We start from the raw sequence: 15,917 nt of genomic DNA, 5'->3' as shown, positions 1-15,917 counted from the left end.
CCCAACAGAAGCGTTTTAAACCCAACAAAAGTGTTAAATCACACTCAAAACAGCCTGAATTTTTAGTTTGTCTTCCAGGCGGCTCTGGCGCTAAAAAAACAAAACAAAAAAAAATCAAAGAAATTCATGTTTAGGAGTCGATGGATTACAAATCAACAGTAAATATGGTAGTACACTACAATGCCAATAGTTCTTCATTCAGAAACATTATTCGTTATAGAACAGTGACAACTAGACAATAATCACTGGAATTTTTTTGCCCCACTTTTGTCCACAAATAAGGTCTCGTCTCTCCCACCGCTTTAAAGGCTGAACAGGCCGAATAGAGACTTTTAATTGGCTGAGAAATGTGGATGAATTCATTCGTGGTTTTGGCACAGGCCTTTTCACTTCCGTCTACAAACAATCTACATAATCCTCCTTTGGTTAATAAAAAAAATATACATAGAAAAGTGAGAGATGAGCGAAGGTTAGCTAGGTTTCCCCCCCTCCCCCTCCCCCCTCGCTGGTCGCAGCCCTTGTTGGGGTGAGATTTACAAAGACTAAACCCAAACTGTGGTTTAGTAGGGGATTTAGCATGTTAGGCTTCTCAAAAGGCTCTTCTGATGATCACAGTGGTTTAGATTTCAACTAGAGGGCAAATGTTCATGTAAGATGAGCGAGAACAGGACGGCCCTGGTGTCTGGTCTCTCTCATGGTTTTTATGGGGTTTTTGTGTGTGTGTGTGTGTGTGTGTGTGTGTGTGTGTGTTTTTTCCATTGTTCCATGTGATTGCGGTCAAGTCTCAGGCGTCAAGGTGTGGCTGGCGAAAAAACTGTCAGGTATCAAGGTCCTGAAGGAGACAGGAGGAGAGAAAAGATGTAAATGCAACAGCAAACTTTCCCCACTGAGGGATCAATAAACACTATCTATCTATCTATCTATCTATCTATCTATCTATCTAAATGTGATATGACTTAGCTGTAAATTCTTAAGATACTTAACTAATGCTGTATTCATCTCACCTGCAGAGAGGAGGAGAAAGTTTTTATGCTCGGCTGAGATGGAAAAAGTTGTTATGATTTATTCGCTTTCTTTCCAAGAGTTGGACGAAAAGATCAAGTCCACTGTCACACCTGTACACCAATTAGCTTAAGCTAGCATAAAGACTGGAGGCAAAGGGAAAGGGGAGAGTTAGCCCGGCTCTGTTTGCTAAACGTGAAGCTACGCCGATTAGATTAGCTTAGCTTAGCTGCTAAATGCTCCACTATGTTCACCAGCATGTTTCTTCTGCTGATTAGTGTGACGTGACTGCTGCCCTGCTGAGATGTACTTTATGCTGAATTTACCATCTCAGCTGTTATTCAGGTAATTCAAACACCTCCAGTGTCTTTTCTTTTTAATATTTAGCCTTTTTTTCCCCAGACACCACATGAAACAAAAGGGTTGTGTTGTTTTCTATATGAGCAGCAGGTTATTTCATTTACCTGGAACTGATAGAGCACCGGGGTCAAAGGTGAATCTCATCTGTAGCTCTTCTGCTGCTGCATCAGTCCCACGTTCTCATACACCCTGGAGCTGTCCTCCCTCATCCTGCCAACACACACACACACACACACTTCTGTGAAAAAACTGCTTACCACAAGGCTTTTAAGCGAGGATGCTGAGGGTGATTTAAATGTAAACAGTTAAACAGCAGCGGCCTTTTACCGCCAGCGTTACTTACTCTGTGCAGGTGGGAGTAGGAATTGGAGTGCAAGGAGGCAAAGGGCTCTGCTCTCCTCCAGTCAGGTCAGACAAAGAGTACTTAATGTTGGTGTACTCGCGCCCTTTAATCTTACTTTTCTGCAGAGGAGAAAACAAATGAAGGTCAGAGACGGGAGCAGAAAAACAAAACTCAAAGATTAGCCAGCGAGGCGTTCTGTGCTGCTCACCTGCTCCTCCTCTATGCGTCTCTGCAGTGTTTCTATGTAGTGCTGCACAGCCATGTAGATGAACCTGTACTGCGCCTCCGTCTGCACCATCCCAGAGCGCTGAGAACGAACCATCTGGATGGTCTTCGGCACGTCGATGTCGCAGTCAACCCCTGCAGCACGAAAGCAACATCTTATATCGATACACCCCGAGCACTGCTGACATAGCCCTGGAAGTAAAGAGGCTAAATGTTCCCCGATGCTCAGGGGGTCATGTCGGGGCGCTGCATGAAGCCTCCCAGGTCTAAAGCACATGTGGTAAAACTTTGTTTAACATGGTTACGCTTCATTCACTTCTAACCATAGACTGCATGTGCTGTGGTTCAGTAGTTCACTTTAAATGGACTCCTGTAACAACAACATCTAACAAAAGTACAACATTAAACACATAAAACACTCTTTTGCTCGTTTTCTCCACATATTCAACATGCTAATGTTATTAGCTTAAGTCTATGACATTTTACATGGAATAAACTAGCCTAGCAGCTAGCAGACTTTTCCTCTACTTAATGCTAAACAAATGAAACATTTCTGACTCAGCTCTGGTTTAAGTCACCACATGTCTGTATGTGAATGTGCTGCTCTACAACATGTAGCCTAAACCTTTAACAGACTGGTGTGGGACCCTTAAAATGGTTACTAAGGAGCTTCTAGCAATGCACAAGGGAATAGTAGTAGATCAAAGGGAAAGTCTTAATCCTTATTTCAGACACGTGTGTGGTTCAGTGTAAACATGCAGGGTCTTACATCTCATCCAGCTAAGAGACTCTTGAAATGTGTAGATGTGTGTGTGCAGCATGCAGACTCACCTTTTTCTCTGATCACATCTATCAGGATGTCGATCACTATAAACGTTCCCGTCCGCCCAATCCCTGCACTGCAGAGCAGAGCAGAACGTCTTTAACATGTTTCCTCTGTGTCCAGTCCTGGTGAACTTATATATTCATGTGTTTGACCTGTGTGTACCTGCAGTGTACGGCTATAGGTCCAGCATCCAGTATGCTCTCCTGCTTCAGGTTGACCTCCTCTAAGAAGTCGAGCACGCCGCCGGGGTCAGTGGGGACGCCGTGGTCCGGCCAGGCCCTGAAGTGGTACTGCCAGACTGTGCGCTCCGTGTTCCCCTGAAGACACACAAGTCAAGAACAGCATACAGAGAGCTTTATTGTAGTTTAACTACAGCCTCAATACAGGAATACTTCTAAAGGCTCTTAGGGGAGATGGCTGCGATATTTGTTATCGTCAACAAAACCCATTAAAAAGGCCAAAACCAGTGAATCCATTGGTTCCTACTAAAAACACAAATATCTAAAAAAGGCTTCTCAATATTTAGGATTAAAAAAAAAAGCCTGACTCACTCAAACAGAAATAAACACTGAGCATTTGTCAGACTATTTTTAGCTGCTAATGAATCCACATTTGGTGCTCTAGTGAGTATTTCTGACAGCAGGACTGCGTGTGTGACATTGAGCTAAAATAACTACAGTTAATATAGGAACACGTCATCCAGAGAGACTCACTGATGTGTTTTCAGTCGTTTTTGGACCACAGAGGAAGGAGATAACTTCAGGATGTGATTCACACACACAATAATAGGTAGTGAGTACATTCATTGTAACATCTGCATACTAATGCTATATTTTGACCTTTGCTATGTAATTCTGTGGAGCTGCATTTCTCAAACTGATGTAGTGAAATGTTTGCGGAGAAAAAAAAGAGGATTTTGAGATTATTATTTTAGCTGTTAGACTGTCATCATATATAACAGTGTGTTTTTTTTGGCAGTATAGTGCAGACATGTCTCTCTACTATCAGTGAATATATGTTTTTAATACATTTTTATTCATCATACATTTTCAAACTGAGCTGCTTAAACTCAAAATAGCTGAAAATTGTAAATTCTGTGTTTAATCCGTTTAGACTGGATGCTTCATTTGCCTCTGCCTTTAGAACCGGACACAAAACACATTATGGGATGAGTTTTTTTGTTAGTTTGCTGCTGTCGTCGCCTCTTAGTCTCCATGTGGACGGCAAAATAAAGTTTGTCGGATTCCAAGACGACTGGAAAACAGGGAACCATCATCCACGCCGCAAGAGTAAATAAATCACTGTAAAATGTGTAAAAATTGATTTATTCTTTATTTATTTATTTATTCTTAAAGATAGTTAATGAACATTTGGGCAAAGGCAATGAATTCTAGTTAAAGCCAAAAGGTTTAAGCTCTCAAATGGTTTTTATTTCAGGCTTTTTTTGTACTACGGAGGCTGAGATATAGAGCTTTTCCAGAAAACCCTCAGGTTTTAGGAGGTTATTTTCAAACCACGCCTCAGGTTTTAGAACGTTTTTTTTTTTTTTTTTTAGAGGGCGTAAAAATGAATCTGTGACCCATTTTCAAAAACAGATACTTTGAAGAGCTTGTGCAGCGATGACATTGGCCTTGGAGCGGTCCATGAGAACAGCTCACATGTTCAGCAGCACAAGGACATGTTAATGTAAATGTGCACATGCAGCACCCACTAGTGCCACCTAGTGAGACTCCATCTGCTTTATGTTACAGGCATGAAAACACATGTGACATTATGTTTCCCTTAATCCAATAAGATAAATCCCAAAATAGAATATATAATTCTCTTTAACACATGTATATTATTATAGTGACAACTGTGAGCGTCCACTTGGTTCATCCACACAAACACAACTCACCTGTCCAACTTTGGAGAGTTTGAGCTCTCGGAGGATGTAGTCGTGTGCGGCCGTCTCTCGGACGTTGCGGACGCGCATGGCGCCGTACTCCTTCAGAGCCGACATGTCCGGCCAGTACTTCACACACTTACTCTGAAGAGACACGACAGCATCCAGCACACAGGTCAGCCAGTAGAAGAAAATCTATCTTCATTATTCACATTTTTATAATTTCTATATTTCTACATGTTGTGATGGTGTCCTGGGACAGGTTTAGTTATTTCACATCAGATTTCTGTCTTCGAGTTCAGTGAGGGGTTGTTTAGTGTTGTTTCCTGGTTACTGTCAATCAAATCTGGTGTTAAATTCAATAAAATAATAACTATGTTCTTAACTAACTATGCTAATTGATTTTTAAGTCATGAATATTTGATATTATACAGAAATTTATGTTTTTAAAGAAAGTTTTTGCAGGTTTTTATGCAAAAATGCACAAATTCTCTGGTTCCAGCTTCTCCAGTGTGATTATTTGGTATTTATTTGCCTTCTATGATCGTAAACTGATTATGTTTTGGATTTTAGAAACAAACAATCTGAAGACGTGAAGATTTTTTTTTTTTTGGTGGACCAAACAAATAAATAATAGAATCAGGTCCAAACTGCAGCTGACACCAAAACCTGGTGTCAATAAACTGCAGATGTATCATAAATATATTGATGAAACAATGTCCCTCAGCTTCAGGACTACAAACGGAACACACGAAATGGGTAAAATGTTCCGTTAAGTCTCGGTTCAGCGTGGAAGCGCTGTGCTCACCTTTCCTCTCTCCACCTCTTTGGTGGTCATGACAATCACTCTCGAGTTCTCCTGAAACACCATCCTCCAGAAGTCACTGATGGTGTTCTGCAGACAGCCCTGAGTGGCGATGTAGCTCTTCTTCACCTTGGTGCTGTTACACTTTGAGTCCAGCTCCGGCTACACACACACACACACACACACACACACACACACACACACACACACACACACACACACAGACACAGACACACAGACACACACAGACACACACAGACACACACAGACACACACAGACACACACACACAGGCGGACATGACAGTCAGCTGATTGCTCAAAATGAGCACAAACGCAGCACAAAGAGCCAAAACAAGAGCAAAAACTGTCCGAAAACACAATTCTGCATCTTATAGATCTACATATTATTAAGTACAGAATAGATTGTGTGTGTGTGTGTGTGTGTGTGTGTTCCCTGAGGATGAAGGGAGTTTACCATGACAGCAGATACTACCATGATGATATTGGCGTTGATGTAGTCAGAGCCTGGCTCATTTGGGTCCCTGTCATTCAGCACCACCCGAGTGTGGTCGACTGGGAACAGAAACAGAAACAGGACAGTCAGTCCCCTCTGAAAACCCCCCCGCACTGTTTAAATCGATCGGCTGTTATAGTGAGAGAGCAGCCGGGGTTCCTCACAAGGCAGAATGTTCTTGTATCTGTTCTTGTTTTTGTTCTCTGCTCTCTGGCCCTCTTTGCGACTGTAGAGCAGCTTGCACTCTTGTTGCTGTAAGGTCTGGACGGAGAAACAGAGACAGAGAGAGTCACATCTCAACACGCTGTTTCCACACAGGGAAGAAAAAAAAACTACCACGCAGACACAAACTAGGGCAGGTGAGCTGCCGAATGACAAAACAACAGAGCCACTCACCTCAAATTCTTCCCAGAAGCCTTGTTTGACTTTGTCTGTGGCCTCCGCTAGTTTGCTCAGCTCCCGAACTCGACTTTCAATCTCTGCAGCGTTTATACGAGTAGTGTTCAGGGGCTGGGGAGGAGAGCGGGAGTCAGCGCAGAAGTTACAATCAGGAAATGCTGCCCGCAAAAGCTCACACGGGAGGTACCTGTTTGAGCTGAAGCACGGTGCCCAGAGTTTCCACCATGGGGTTCTTTTTGTAGTGCTCTACCAGGTCAGTGAGGGAGTCAAACTTCTCCCCTCCGCCCACGTCGTACTTCAGGTCATGCTGAGGAAGAAGAAGAAACAGCCACGTGAGGACGACGGAGCGGTCTCAGACGATCAAAACGTTTCCATGCATGCTTTTACATGCCCTGTAGAAACCTGGCTGCTGTACTTTCTCCACATCTCCGAACATTTCATGGAAGCTTTTTTTTGTGTGTGTGTGTGAGAAGTCAGACTGTAGCTTCAGGCCTCTTCCACTACAGGAACTTAATGGGATAGTTTGGATTATTTGAAGTGAGGTACTTCAGTCAACACGTGGGAGGTCAGTGTACGTTACGTTAAGAATATTTTCACACACAGACACGTAGCAGTCCCTGGTGCTGAGGGTGTGTTTACCTGGCAGCGGATCATGACGTGAGTGACTTTGGGTTTGCTGTCGCTGCTGTCCGTCTTGTCGTCTCCTGTACGGACAGACAGAACGAAGTCCCCCGGGTGGCTCTGGCTCTCTCTCACCAGGAAGCTGCCGTTCTTTCCTTTCTCCGTCAGCAGCTTCTCAGCCTCCCTGCCCGACAAGTGCCCGTGGAACCACCTGACAAAAACACCCATAGCTGTAACATACTGGACTTGATGCTGCTTCTCATGTAGTAGTGTCTTACTGCTTTAACGTGATCTCTCTTTGCTTACATCATATTCATCACCATCATCATATCAACCCCAAACCTCACACTAGTCTATTTGTTCTAACCCTAACCCTTATTGTAGTTAAAGAGTGTGTGTGTGTGTGTTATAGTTTTATCAAGACTTCAGAGAATAACCCATCTGTACTGGTTTTAAGGGCAAGAAGGTTTTTCTGTGAGTTGCATCAGCCTCCTCACTGCTGAGACTGGATGTTACCGAGGCAAACTATTAGTCTGTAAATGAACATTACAAGATCTGGATTAGAATCAAAATAGTACATAAAATCCTCAGGTAGCAGCTGCAGCAGAAAAGTGTAGCTAAAAGCATGAAGAGCTTTGACTGTACAGATGGTTAAAACAACCATTTAATGCTGAAAATCTGTCTGATTTGCTGGTTTTCTTCGTCTTCTATGATAATAAACTAAATATTTGGGGGATTTTTAATGTTATTTTGAGACGCTGAAACTGTGATGGACTTTTTTCAGTCTTCAGATTATAAATCAAACAAGATGTGTTGATTATAAAAAGCCTCATGTGGAGGAGACGTGTCATCTAGTTGCAAACTGCCTTCAGGGAACTGAAACATATCATTTCTTAACATTTGATCAATATACAATTAAAGAACAGTGTTTCCTGCAGCGTCTTACAGCGGACGTGGAAAATCCCCACTTATATAACTAAATATAAATACACTTATATGTATGTGAGACATAACATTAACCTTCAGTGCAGAAGAACCAGAGGGGTATTTCTGGGTGCTTTTCCAGCTCAGCTGTGACATTTCTTGGGGGAAACATGACAAACAAAGTTATGGACTGGCAGGCTGTGATGTCCCACTGATTTCCCCTGGAAATAGTTTGGCTATTAGACTCTAGATTCTTGAATAAGACCTGAGTGAAGTTGATTATTATCAAGCTTGACTTTTTTTCCCTCCATCGTCACCACCTGTTTGTGTCTCTCTCTCATCTCGGATGGTTTTCTTTAATCCTGACGCCGCTCTGATAAATCAATCAATCGCCTGCTGAGCTGAATCAGATTCATCCTGACACGTCTCGTCTCGTTATCAAAGCATCAATCACCTCACTCATTAAACACGCGGCCTTCCATGTGTCATGTAGTGCCACTGCTCGTTTTGCCTGAAGCCTAAAGCACCTAATATTACATTCAACAACTAATTTCTTCTGACAGGAGTGGAGGTGCAGCGGAGCGCCTTCGTTAGAAAACCACAGGGGAGTCTGTACGAGGCTGAGCCTCCACTTCAGGTGACCTATTAGGATTGTTTTGTTCCAGTCCACCACCTGCCTGCTGCACTGCTACCAAATCATTTGTTTCAATTACAGCTTAAGCTACGGGCAGGCTACCTCATTGTTAGAAAATATCCTTAGTTATTTCTCTGTTATTAGTTTTTATTTCATTAATGATTATTCCAGTCTTATCTTGTCCTTTGGTTTGTTGTAAGAACGGGTAACACAGATTACAAAGTGTGTGAATTATACGCAACTGAAAAGCCAAAAAATAAAAATCAACATACATTATATAAACAGCATATTTTCTGTGGGAGAGTGTATTCTCACTGGTGCATACTTTTCTTAAATAACATCATCAGCTGGCAGTTAAATCTGCACATATGTTATGTGGGGGAAAGGAAACGTGGACAAATGTTGTGGGAACATAGATCTATAAACACACACACACACAGAGACACACACACACACACACACACACACACTTCCTCTTTCTTAGCCAAAAAAAAGCACATTTTCACACCAGGGCTCGCAGTGATGTGAGGCATGTTGGGTTAAGCTGGGTAACTTAAGGACGTGTTTCTAAGCTTCCATAGACTTCAAAAGGATCTCAAACTCTAGTTTCTCAGAGAAAATGGAAATTCAAGCACAGAAACAGAACAGCACTCACCTCTCTGAGGTGGGGTCCGCACAGTTGAGCGGATACTTGAGCTCGATAACATCTCCGTTTTTCTCTTTCAGTTGCCCGTGATGCTCCATGTAATACTGCACCAGCTCTGCCAGGGTGGCAAACTTCTCCCCGCCGTAAAGGTCATAGTAGTCGCCTGTGTTCTGGATCTTAATGTGGGTGACGGCTCCATTTCGCCTGCGGAAAAAAGCACAATCGTTTAGAGAAATGTCGCCGTCAGGGGCAAGAGCGTCATCATCGGGGACACAGACAGACTCTGACAGGAAGCTTAGGTTCGCTCCTTAAAAAAACTTGAACTTGGAAAAGAACCAAACCTTTCTGTGAAGTATCTTCACTGTAGCATTATCAATAAATTAGTTAAATGTGGATGATAATATCCAAATATGTTGGAGAGTCATAAGTCCATATTTAGACAGAAAATGACTGGTCCAGCATAACTGAAGCTATTGGTGAAAGGATCAGCTGCTTACAGTGATAAAACTAAATGTAAGAAGTAGTAAATAATGATGATGTGCAATAAAGACAAAACAAAACCAAGACAGGATCATAACAGCACAAAAACTACAAACCACTAAGGAACTAAAAGTCATCAATGATGAAATATAAATCATATGTGTAATGATAATAATAATCTTTCTGCCCTTGTGATGCCGGTTTCATGTTTTATCATTAAAATGAGCTAATTGCTAAATAACACAGTCATAAGCACCACTAACAGCACGGGTACCATCTGTTCTTTCCAAGAGGTGAGAGACAAAAGGAAAAAATAAACTGTGAGAGTATAAAAAGGCAGAGTGATGACACGAGATTCAATGTTAGCGAATGTAGATCTTAAAGGAAAACGCCACTTTTTTTCTTTTGTGACACAAACCAGCTAGACGGCATAAACTTTGCTGAGTCACTGGAGGTGACCAACATTATCTCGGAAAACAGAAAAAGAAGAACTTGTGGCAGATCTGAAGCACAGCAGCGTTTAACTTTGAACGACTTCTGGTTAAGTCTGGCACAACGTGCACAAGAGGAGACAAACATGTGCTGGTCTGAAGCAGCGGGGACTCTCCTCCCTGTGGAAACGTCTCGGTTTCCACAAGAGGAGCAGGACTTGTTTTGTTTCCATAGGAAGTAAATATGGTGCGAGATGAGAGAGCGTACGGCTAAAATATGAGACTGTTACAAAAATAACACTGGCTACATCAGCTGGACTGAGTTAATGATACTTCATCTGAAAAATTTATGACTCGACGGGCCCCGAGATAAAACCGCACACTTCTCTGTATTAGTGAAACGTTGGTCTTCCTTATTTGGATAACGCTGGTTTCCCACCACCACTCAGCAAAGCTCATACTTAACATGGAGGGGAATTCAGTGCGAGGACCTTTATTCCAACATCAATTAATAACGTGAATCTTACAGCACGTTTTGAAGCTGCGTTCATTGATTTTACAGGCCCCCCCCCCCTTCGGGACGGCGGATGAAGCTGAAAACACATCATCTCATCGTGTAAAGCTGTTTGGACAAACAGTTGCCTGTTCACACACCCAGCAGAGACGGAGCAGCATAAGCTTTTATCTCACTTGAGCTCTGGTTCCATCTGAAACGACTCCTGAGTGAACGGTCTGACTCTGAGGCTGCTACATGTTCACCAGCTAGTCACCAACTATGTCTGGTTGTTTATTAGTGAATTCATCGGCACCTTTTCGTGCTAAACAGCTTCCTGCTGCTGCTGGAAACAAACCAGACCAGAGTGTGCAAACCACAAAACCAAAACAATGATCCAAAATAGACTCAAATGCTCCGCAGAGCTGAGGGGGACCTGCAGGTGATGACTCTTTTCAGTCCTTTGTTTTCATAAAAATGTTTATTAGCGCAGCATTAGATGAGCGAGCCTACAGATCACACAGTATGATTCATCATTTAACACTCATTTAAAAAAGGAAACCATAAGAACACTTTCCTATCTGACCAGTGATGCTTTTTATCTCCTTATTGGTGCACAATCACTACACAACAACACATCAGCCATGTTTACTGCAACATTTACAACTGCTACAGATTTAAGCAAACAAACTGGATCTACTTTCTGTCTAGAGTTCACAGCAGCAGCGGCTGTTGATCAGTTTGGGACTGATTGCTGATTGATTGTTTCTGTTTTTTGACGTGTGGTTTTAACTTTTTGTTTACATTTGGATCATATCTTTAAAAAAACTTAACTTTTTATTATCATAACCCTCTGTATCCATTGATGGCTACCCTACTTTGTATTTGTTGTTGGATTATTCCATGTCTTCAGCTTTAATGGTCTTTTCTTTTGCTGGTTATTTGTTGATTTTCTTGTTCAGCATATTTAGTTTCGTCTGACTGCTATTTTGGACCAGCATGCACCTGGGTGAGCCTGTGTTTTGTTTTGGTTTGGTTTTTTTTACAAGCGCAACAGAGGCATCATGAGCTGTGACTTCTTTGTTATTTTGTCTGCTTGCATGTTGGAGAAAATAAAGCGTCACCTTACGACAAAAAGTCTGAATGGAAAATGGACTTCTTTTGCCTGCAGGAATCACATACCCACAATGCACCAGTGGCCCTTTGATTCCATGTTTGACAAATGGTCGCTACACCACCTTACACTTATAAAGCAGTTTTGAAAAATACTATCAAATAAAGTTTGATAAAAACCATGAAATAAGAGCCTCTATAATACACAGGCATCATTTCAAAATAAGAGAACCTAATGTATAAATAACTCTGGTGCTCAAGGCTCTTTGGTTTCTGCTGTCACCTCTCAAGCACAATAAAATAAAAGCACCAGAAGGTTTATTTGGAGCCTTGACGTGTTCACACAGTATCAGACTGTCTCCTGTGGTGACGCTGCACTTGCACTTACCGTACTGAGAGGGTAAAATCTCCTGGATTACTCTTACTGGGTCTGGCCAAAAAGCTCCCATCCACTCCTCGAGTCAGCAGGAGGTTTTCTGCCTCCACACCTGTGATGTTGGGGTGAAACCACCTGAGAGAGGAGCACAGCAATGATTAGTATGGAGAGAATAATAGTTATAGTTTCTGACACTGTGCACAACTGTCTTGCAGCCGCAGCAAACACACCTGACCATGAATTATATCGCACATAAACTACTCACTAAAAGTCAGGGATATTCAGCTTTCAGGTGAAATTTCAGGATGAACCTAAAATACATTCTAACCTTTCCAGGTGAACTTAATGTGACCTTCTCTAAACTTTTGAATGCACATGTCCAACTGTTCAGTGTCTCAGTACTTTCTGCACCAGCTGCTGTTCTCTAACAAGAAGCTTAACAGCAACATTCACAACAGGTTTGATCCATGAATCCACCAATACATTTCCTGCTTCAGTTAGAATTGGTATTTAAACAGTCCTCCTCATCCTGCTGTTCACATTCTGACATCATGAGACCAAGACGACACCTAACAGTTGATCAGCAGCACCTCAACACTGGAGGCTTCAAACAGGAAGTCCTCAGACGGAGGTGTTCACTGAGCTTAGAGGGTCACAGAGTGTCATCAGGAGGTTGGAACAGTGATACAGAGACTGGAAGAGTCACAGAAAGGAGAGGAGTGGACGTCCTTTGGCCACATCCCAATTTATTGAGGCACTGAAAATCTTTTGTTGTGGTATACCTACCACTGTTGGTAGATTTTCTTTCAATAAATTGTTTAAGATGAAGAAATTACCAGTGCATGCTTCTACTTAAATGCCCTACTTTCATGATATAATATCACTGTAGCATTCACTTTTTACATTTTCCATATATTTCACCTGAAAGTCAAACTTTTAGTGAGTAGTGTATAACACAGTTCTTTTCTCCCAGGACTGTCCGTCTGTCTGGTTTGTGTCTGTGCTTCTTTCTCACACCATTCAGGCCTCCATCCTTTAAGACAGGGGGTCCCAACCTTTACTACCTAAGGTACCCCTGCAGCTCAGGCGTGCTCATTTGCACTGGTTTTAATCTGGATGCTATTTCCACCATAATTCATAAAAAGGGTCATACTGTTACCGTTAACTTCTTCCTACAGTTGAACTGAGAATTTCTAGGTTATTTGGCTTAAATCCTGCATTCACACAGCAGCTGAATCTGACAGTTTCATCCTTTACTTCTGCTATTTCAACCCTTTGCATCACTTGTTATCTGGTTTTTCCACACAATCACAACATAGTCACAGCAGGATCTACAAGCAGATGAGCATTTTCCTTCATTGGATCACAGTTTCTGTTTTGTTAAGTTAGTTTTACTACTGTTTGGAAATCAGTGCTGCAGGAGAGCCGACCAGTGTTTGCTCTGTGTCCTTTAATTGCATGTTGTGAGTACAGTGTAGTGTTTCCACGTCTTCATGCTGCTAAAACTGACTATTAGTCTGTATGTCTGTGCTTTATTTGCCTGGTGTTGTCTTCCTGGGTCTCCACGTTGCAACTGCACCACTAGAACTACTTTCTGCTGAGTAAATAAGTCAGTGCTAACGCTGTTTACGGACCTAAACACACCGGGCTCAGGCGTTAAGTTGCCGGTGTATGCTAGTTAGATGCTAGCTGCCATCTGTGTTTTTTCCAGAACCGTCGGCACACTCAGGGCTTGTTTACGGACACAGCAGCGCCCAGAACAGCTGAGTTTGGTTAAAGTTAGCTTAGCTCAGCTAGCAGACATTGTTTTCCAGCCCACCCCTCTTTAACTTACCTCCGAGATGTCATTTTTTTTCGCTCCTCACTTCCTCGCTGGCAGTTAGCAGTAGCTACAGTTAGCTGGCTAACGTTTCCGACCGTTTCTGCTTCGATCACGGAGTAAAGTGCTTCATCGGCTCACACCCGGTCAAAACGGGCACCGAAATCTGGGCATCGAAACTCAATTTTAAGAGCAAGTGTTACAAAAAAAAAAAACTCTGTAGGCCTCGGCCCCGGAGACTTCAGAGCGAGTCGATTATTGGACGTCACCAAACATGCGACAAAATACAGGGTGCGCGGTTTTTTCCACCCTGAGCGGCCGTTCTTCGCCGCCGCGCCGCTCCGCTCCCTCCGAGGCGAAGCCAACACAGCTCGGCCCGTCCGGCAAACGGTGTGACATAAATTAAGGCGTCCTGCCGCTTTCGCTCCGCGCATGCTCCTTTAAGGGGTTATTTTACGATCGCAGCGGCAAAGGGGGGCCGCCGCGCTGGCGTCTGCCGCGTTTACATCTGCCGCGCTGGCGTCAACATTCCGCTGCCCACCGCGGAGACCGCACGTGATCACGTGATCACGCCAACAGAAAAAGTGGAGGACGTAAAATAGTTTATTTATTATTTTTTTAATGATGAAATTTGCTTTCCTGGACTAATGGGTTGATTTAAAACTAGCTTAGTTTTTAATTTAATTTATTTTTTAAATTGTTATTGTTTTTTCCCTTAAGTTGAGAGTATATCTGAGCTAATAAAGTAAAATAGAAAAATTAAACACAGATTTGGCTCCAGAGTTAGTCAAATAACCAACAAATAAATGTTTTTATTAAATTGCATAGCCTTTAACTACAGTCTTTTAGAGTGTAACCTTTACTAGTCAAACTGAGACGTTACAAAACACCTTCAATTAGAAACACCACAAGAAACCTCTCAGTTATATCTTTAACTTAAACCACAAGTACTATCTTTGACATTACCATACTACCATAGTAGTACCATACTGCTGATCATGCTGAATGATACATGATAAATGCTTAATTGCATGTCTCTCTTCCACCTCTGGTCTATTGCAGGACCTTTTTTGGCATGAATGTGTTGCTCATGATGGAGCTTTACCTGTGCAGGTTCAGCAAGTTCAGTCAGAAGCATCGTGCAGCTACTTAATGCCAGTTTTCATTGTTATAATGAACAGAAAAATGTGGAGATGCACACATATGTGGAGCCAAAAATATGGAAGTTGTAATTCTTATTTAAGAAATAATACATTACATGCGACATATGTCTCCTGGTTCTCTAACAGTAAATTCAACCATGATTTCCAAAGCAACATAAATGACCAGAAACAATATATTTACTAACAGATGAGCCTGGACAATGGGAAGAGGTTTCAAGTTTTTATTTATTTTTTGTATTTTTTCTAGCATTCAAAACAATATAATCAAGAAGGAACTTGCTGAGCTTCCACTTCTCAGCTCATCTCAGCTTCTTTGCCTTTAACTAAGCGTAGCTGCCATCTGAAAACTGCGCTAAGCACTTGTGACATGCTGCTGTGGCCCTTTCAGTGGAGCACCAGTGTGTCACTGCCTGGCACAGTGTGGAGACTCTCTAATGCCACAAGGCAGCGCAGACAAAGATATGATCCAGTGGTACTTGTCACGCGTTCGCCTGCTGCAGGTTTTCTAAAAATACCCTCCTGACGTGAGGCGGCTCAGGTGGGGAGCAACTATCAAATGTGCTTATAGGCTGGCTCATGTTTGATTTATGAACAAAAGGTGTCTTTGATCGCTGCTGGACAGGTTTTCTCCTCAGAGAAAAGTAAAGAAAATAGATCAGGTGATTGTTTCTTTACATCTATAACACATTCAGCCATCTCACCTATCATAGGCCAGAAATGCTCCGACATGTTCTGGTTCTCCTCATGTGTACTGTGTATTAAATATTGCACTGCTTGTTCAAACACACAAGTAAAGTGACTTTGGAGACAAGAACAACAAGGTTAAACAAAGTAAACACACAATTCAACTTGAAAAT

The 15,917-nt window shown here is 42.3% G+C and overlaps 1 protein-coding gene across 1 annotated transcript; it reads right to left on the bottom strand.

Moving 5' to 3' along the window:
• Positions 1–708: 708 nt before the first annotated feature.
• On the bottom strand, positions 709–14,134 carry ptpn11a (protein tyrosine phosphatase non-receptor type 11a). The gene is made up of 16 exons (XM_070850269.1): positions 13,913–14,134; positions 12,091–12,213; positions 9,195–9,389; positions 7,000–7,192; positions 6,548–6,667; positions 6,358–6,471; positions 6,126–6,222; positions 5,923–6,020; positions 5,450–5,608; positions 4,654–4,785; positions 2,919–3,073; positions 2,762–2,829; positions 1,914–2,065; positions 1,706–1,824; positions 1,467–1,572; positions 709–832 (listed from the first exon to the last, which is right to left on the bottom strand). Exons 1-15 carry the CDS (start codon positions 13,924–13,926, stop codon positions 1,503–1,505), a joined length of 1,809 nt encoding a protein of 602 aa, XP_070706370.1. The 5' UTR covers positions 13,927–14,134; the 3' UTR covers positions 709–832; positions 1,467–1,502.
• Between the last annotated feature and the right edge of the window lie 1,783 nt (positions 14,135–15,917).

This window comes from Pempheris klunzingeri, chromosome 19 (genome assembly GCF_042242105.1).
Source record: "Pempheris klunzingeri isolate RE-2024b chromosome 19, fPemKlu1.hap1, whole genome shotgun sequence".
Lineage (NCBI taxonomy): Eukaryota > Metazoa > Chordata > Actinopteri > Acropomatiformes > Pempheridae > Pempheris > Pempheris klunzingeri.
The sequence above is the reverse complement of the archived record's forward strand: the minus strand, read 5'-3'. Positions and strand labels throughout refer to the sequence as shown.

Bases quoted from the DNA above. Each gene is read 5' to 3' on its own strand.
- ptpn11a (XM_070850269.1), bottom strand. The intron at 6,021-6,125 runs GTGAGGAACCCC...TTCTGTTCCCAG, and splicing joins ATACAAGAACATTCTGCCTT to TCGACCACACTCGGGTGGTG. The intron at 4,786-5,449 runs GTGAGCACAGCG...GTGTCTCTTCAG, and splicing joins AAGAGGTGGAGAGAGGAAAG to AGTAAGTGTGTGAAGTACTG.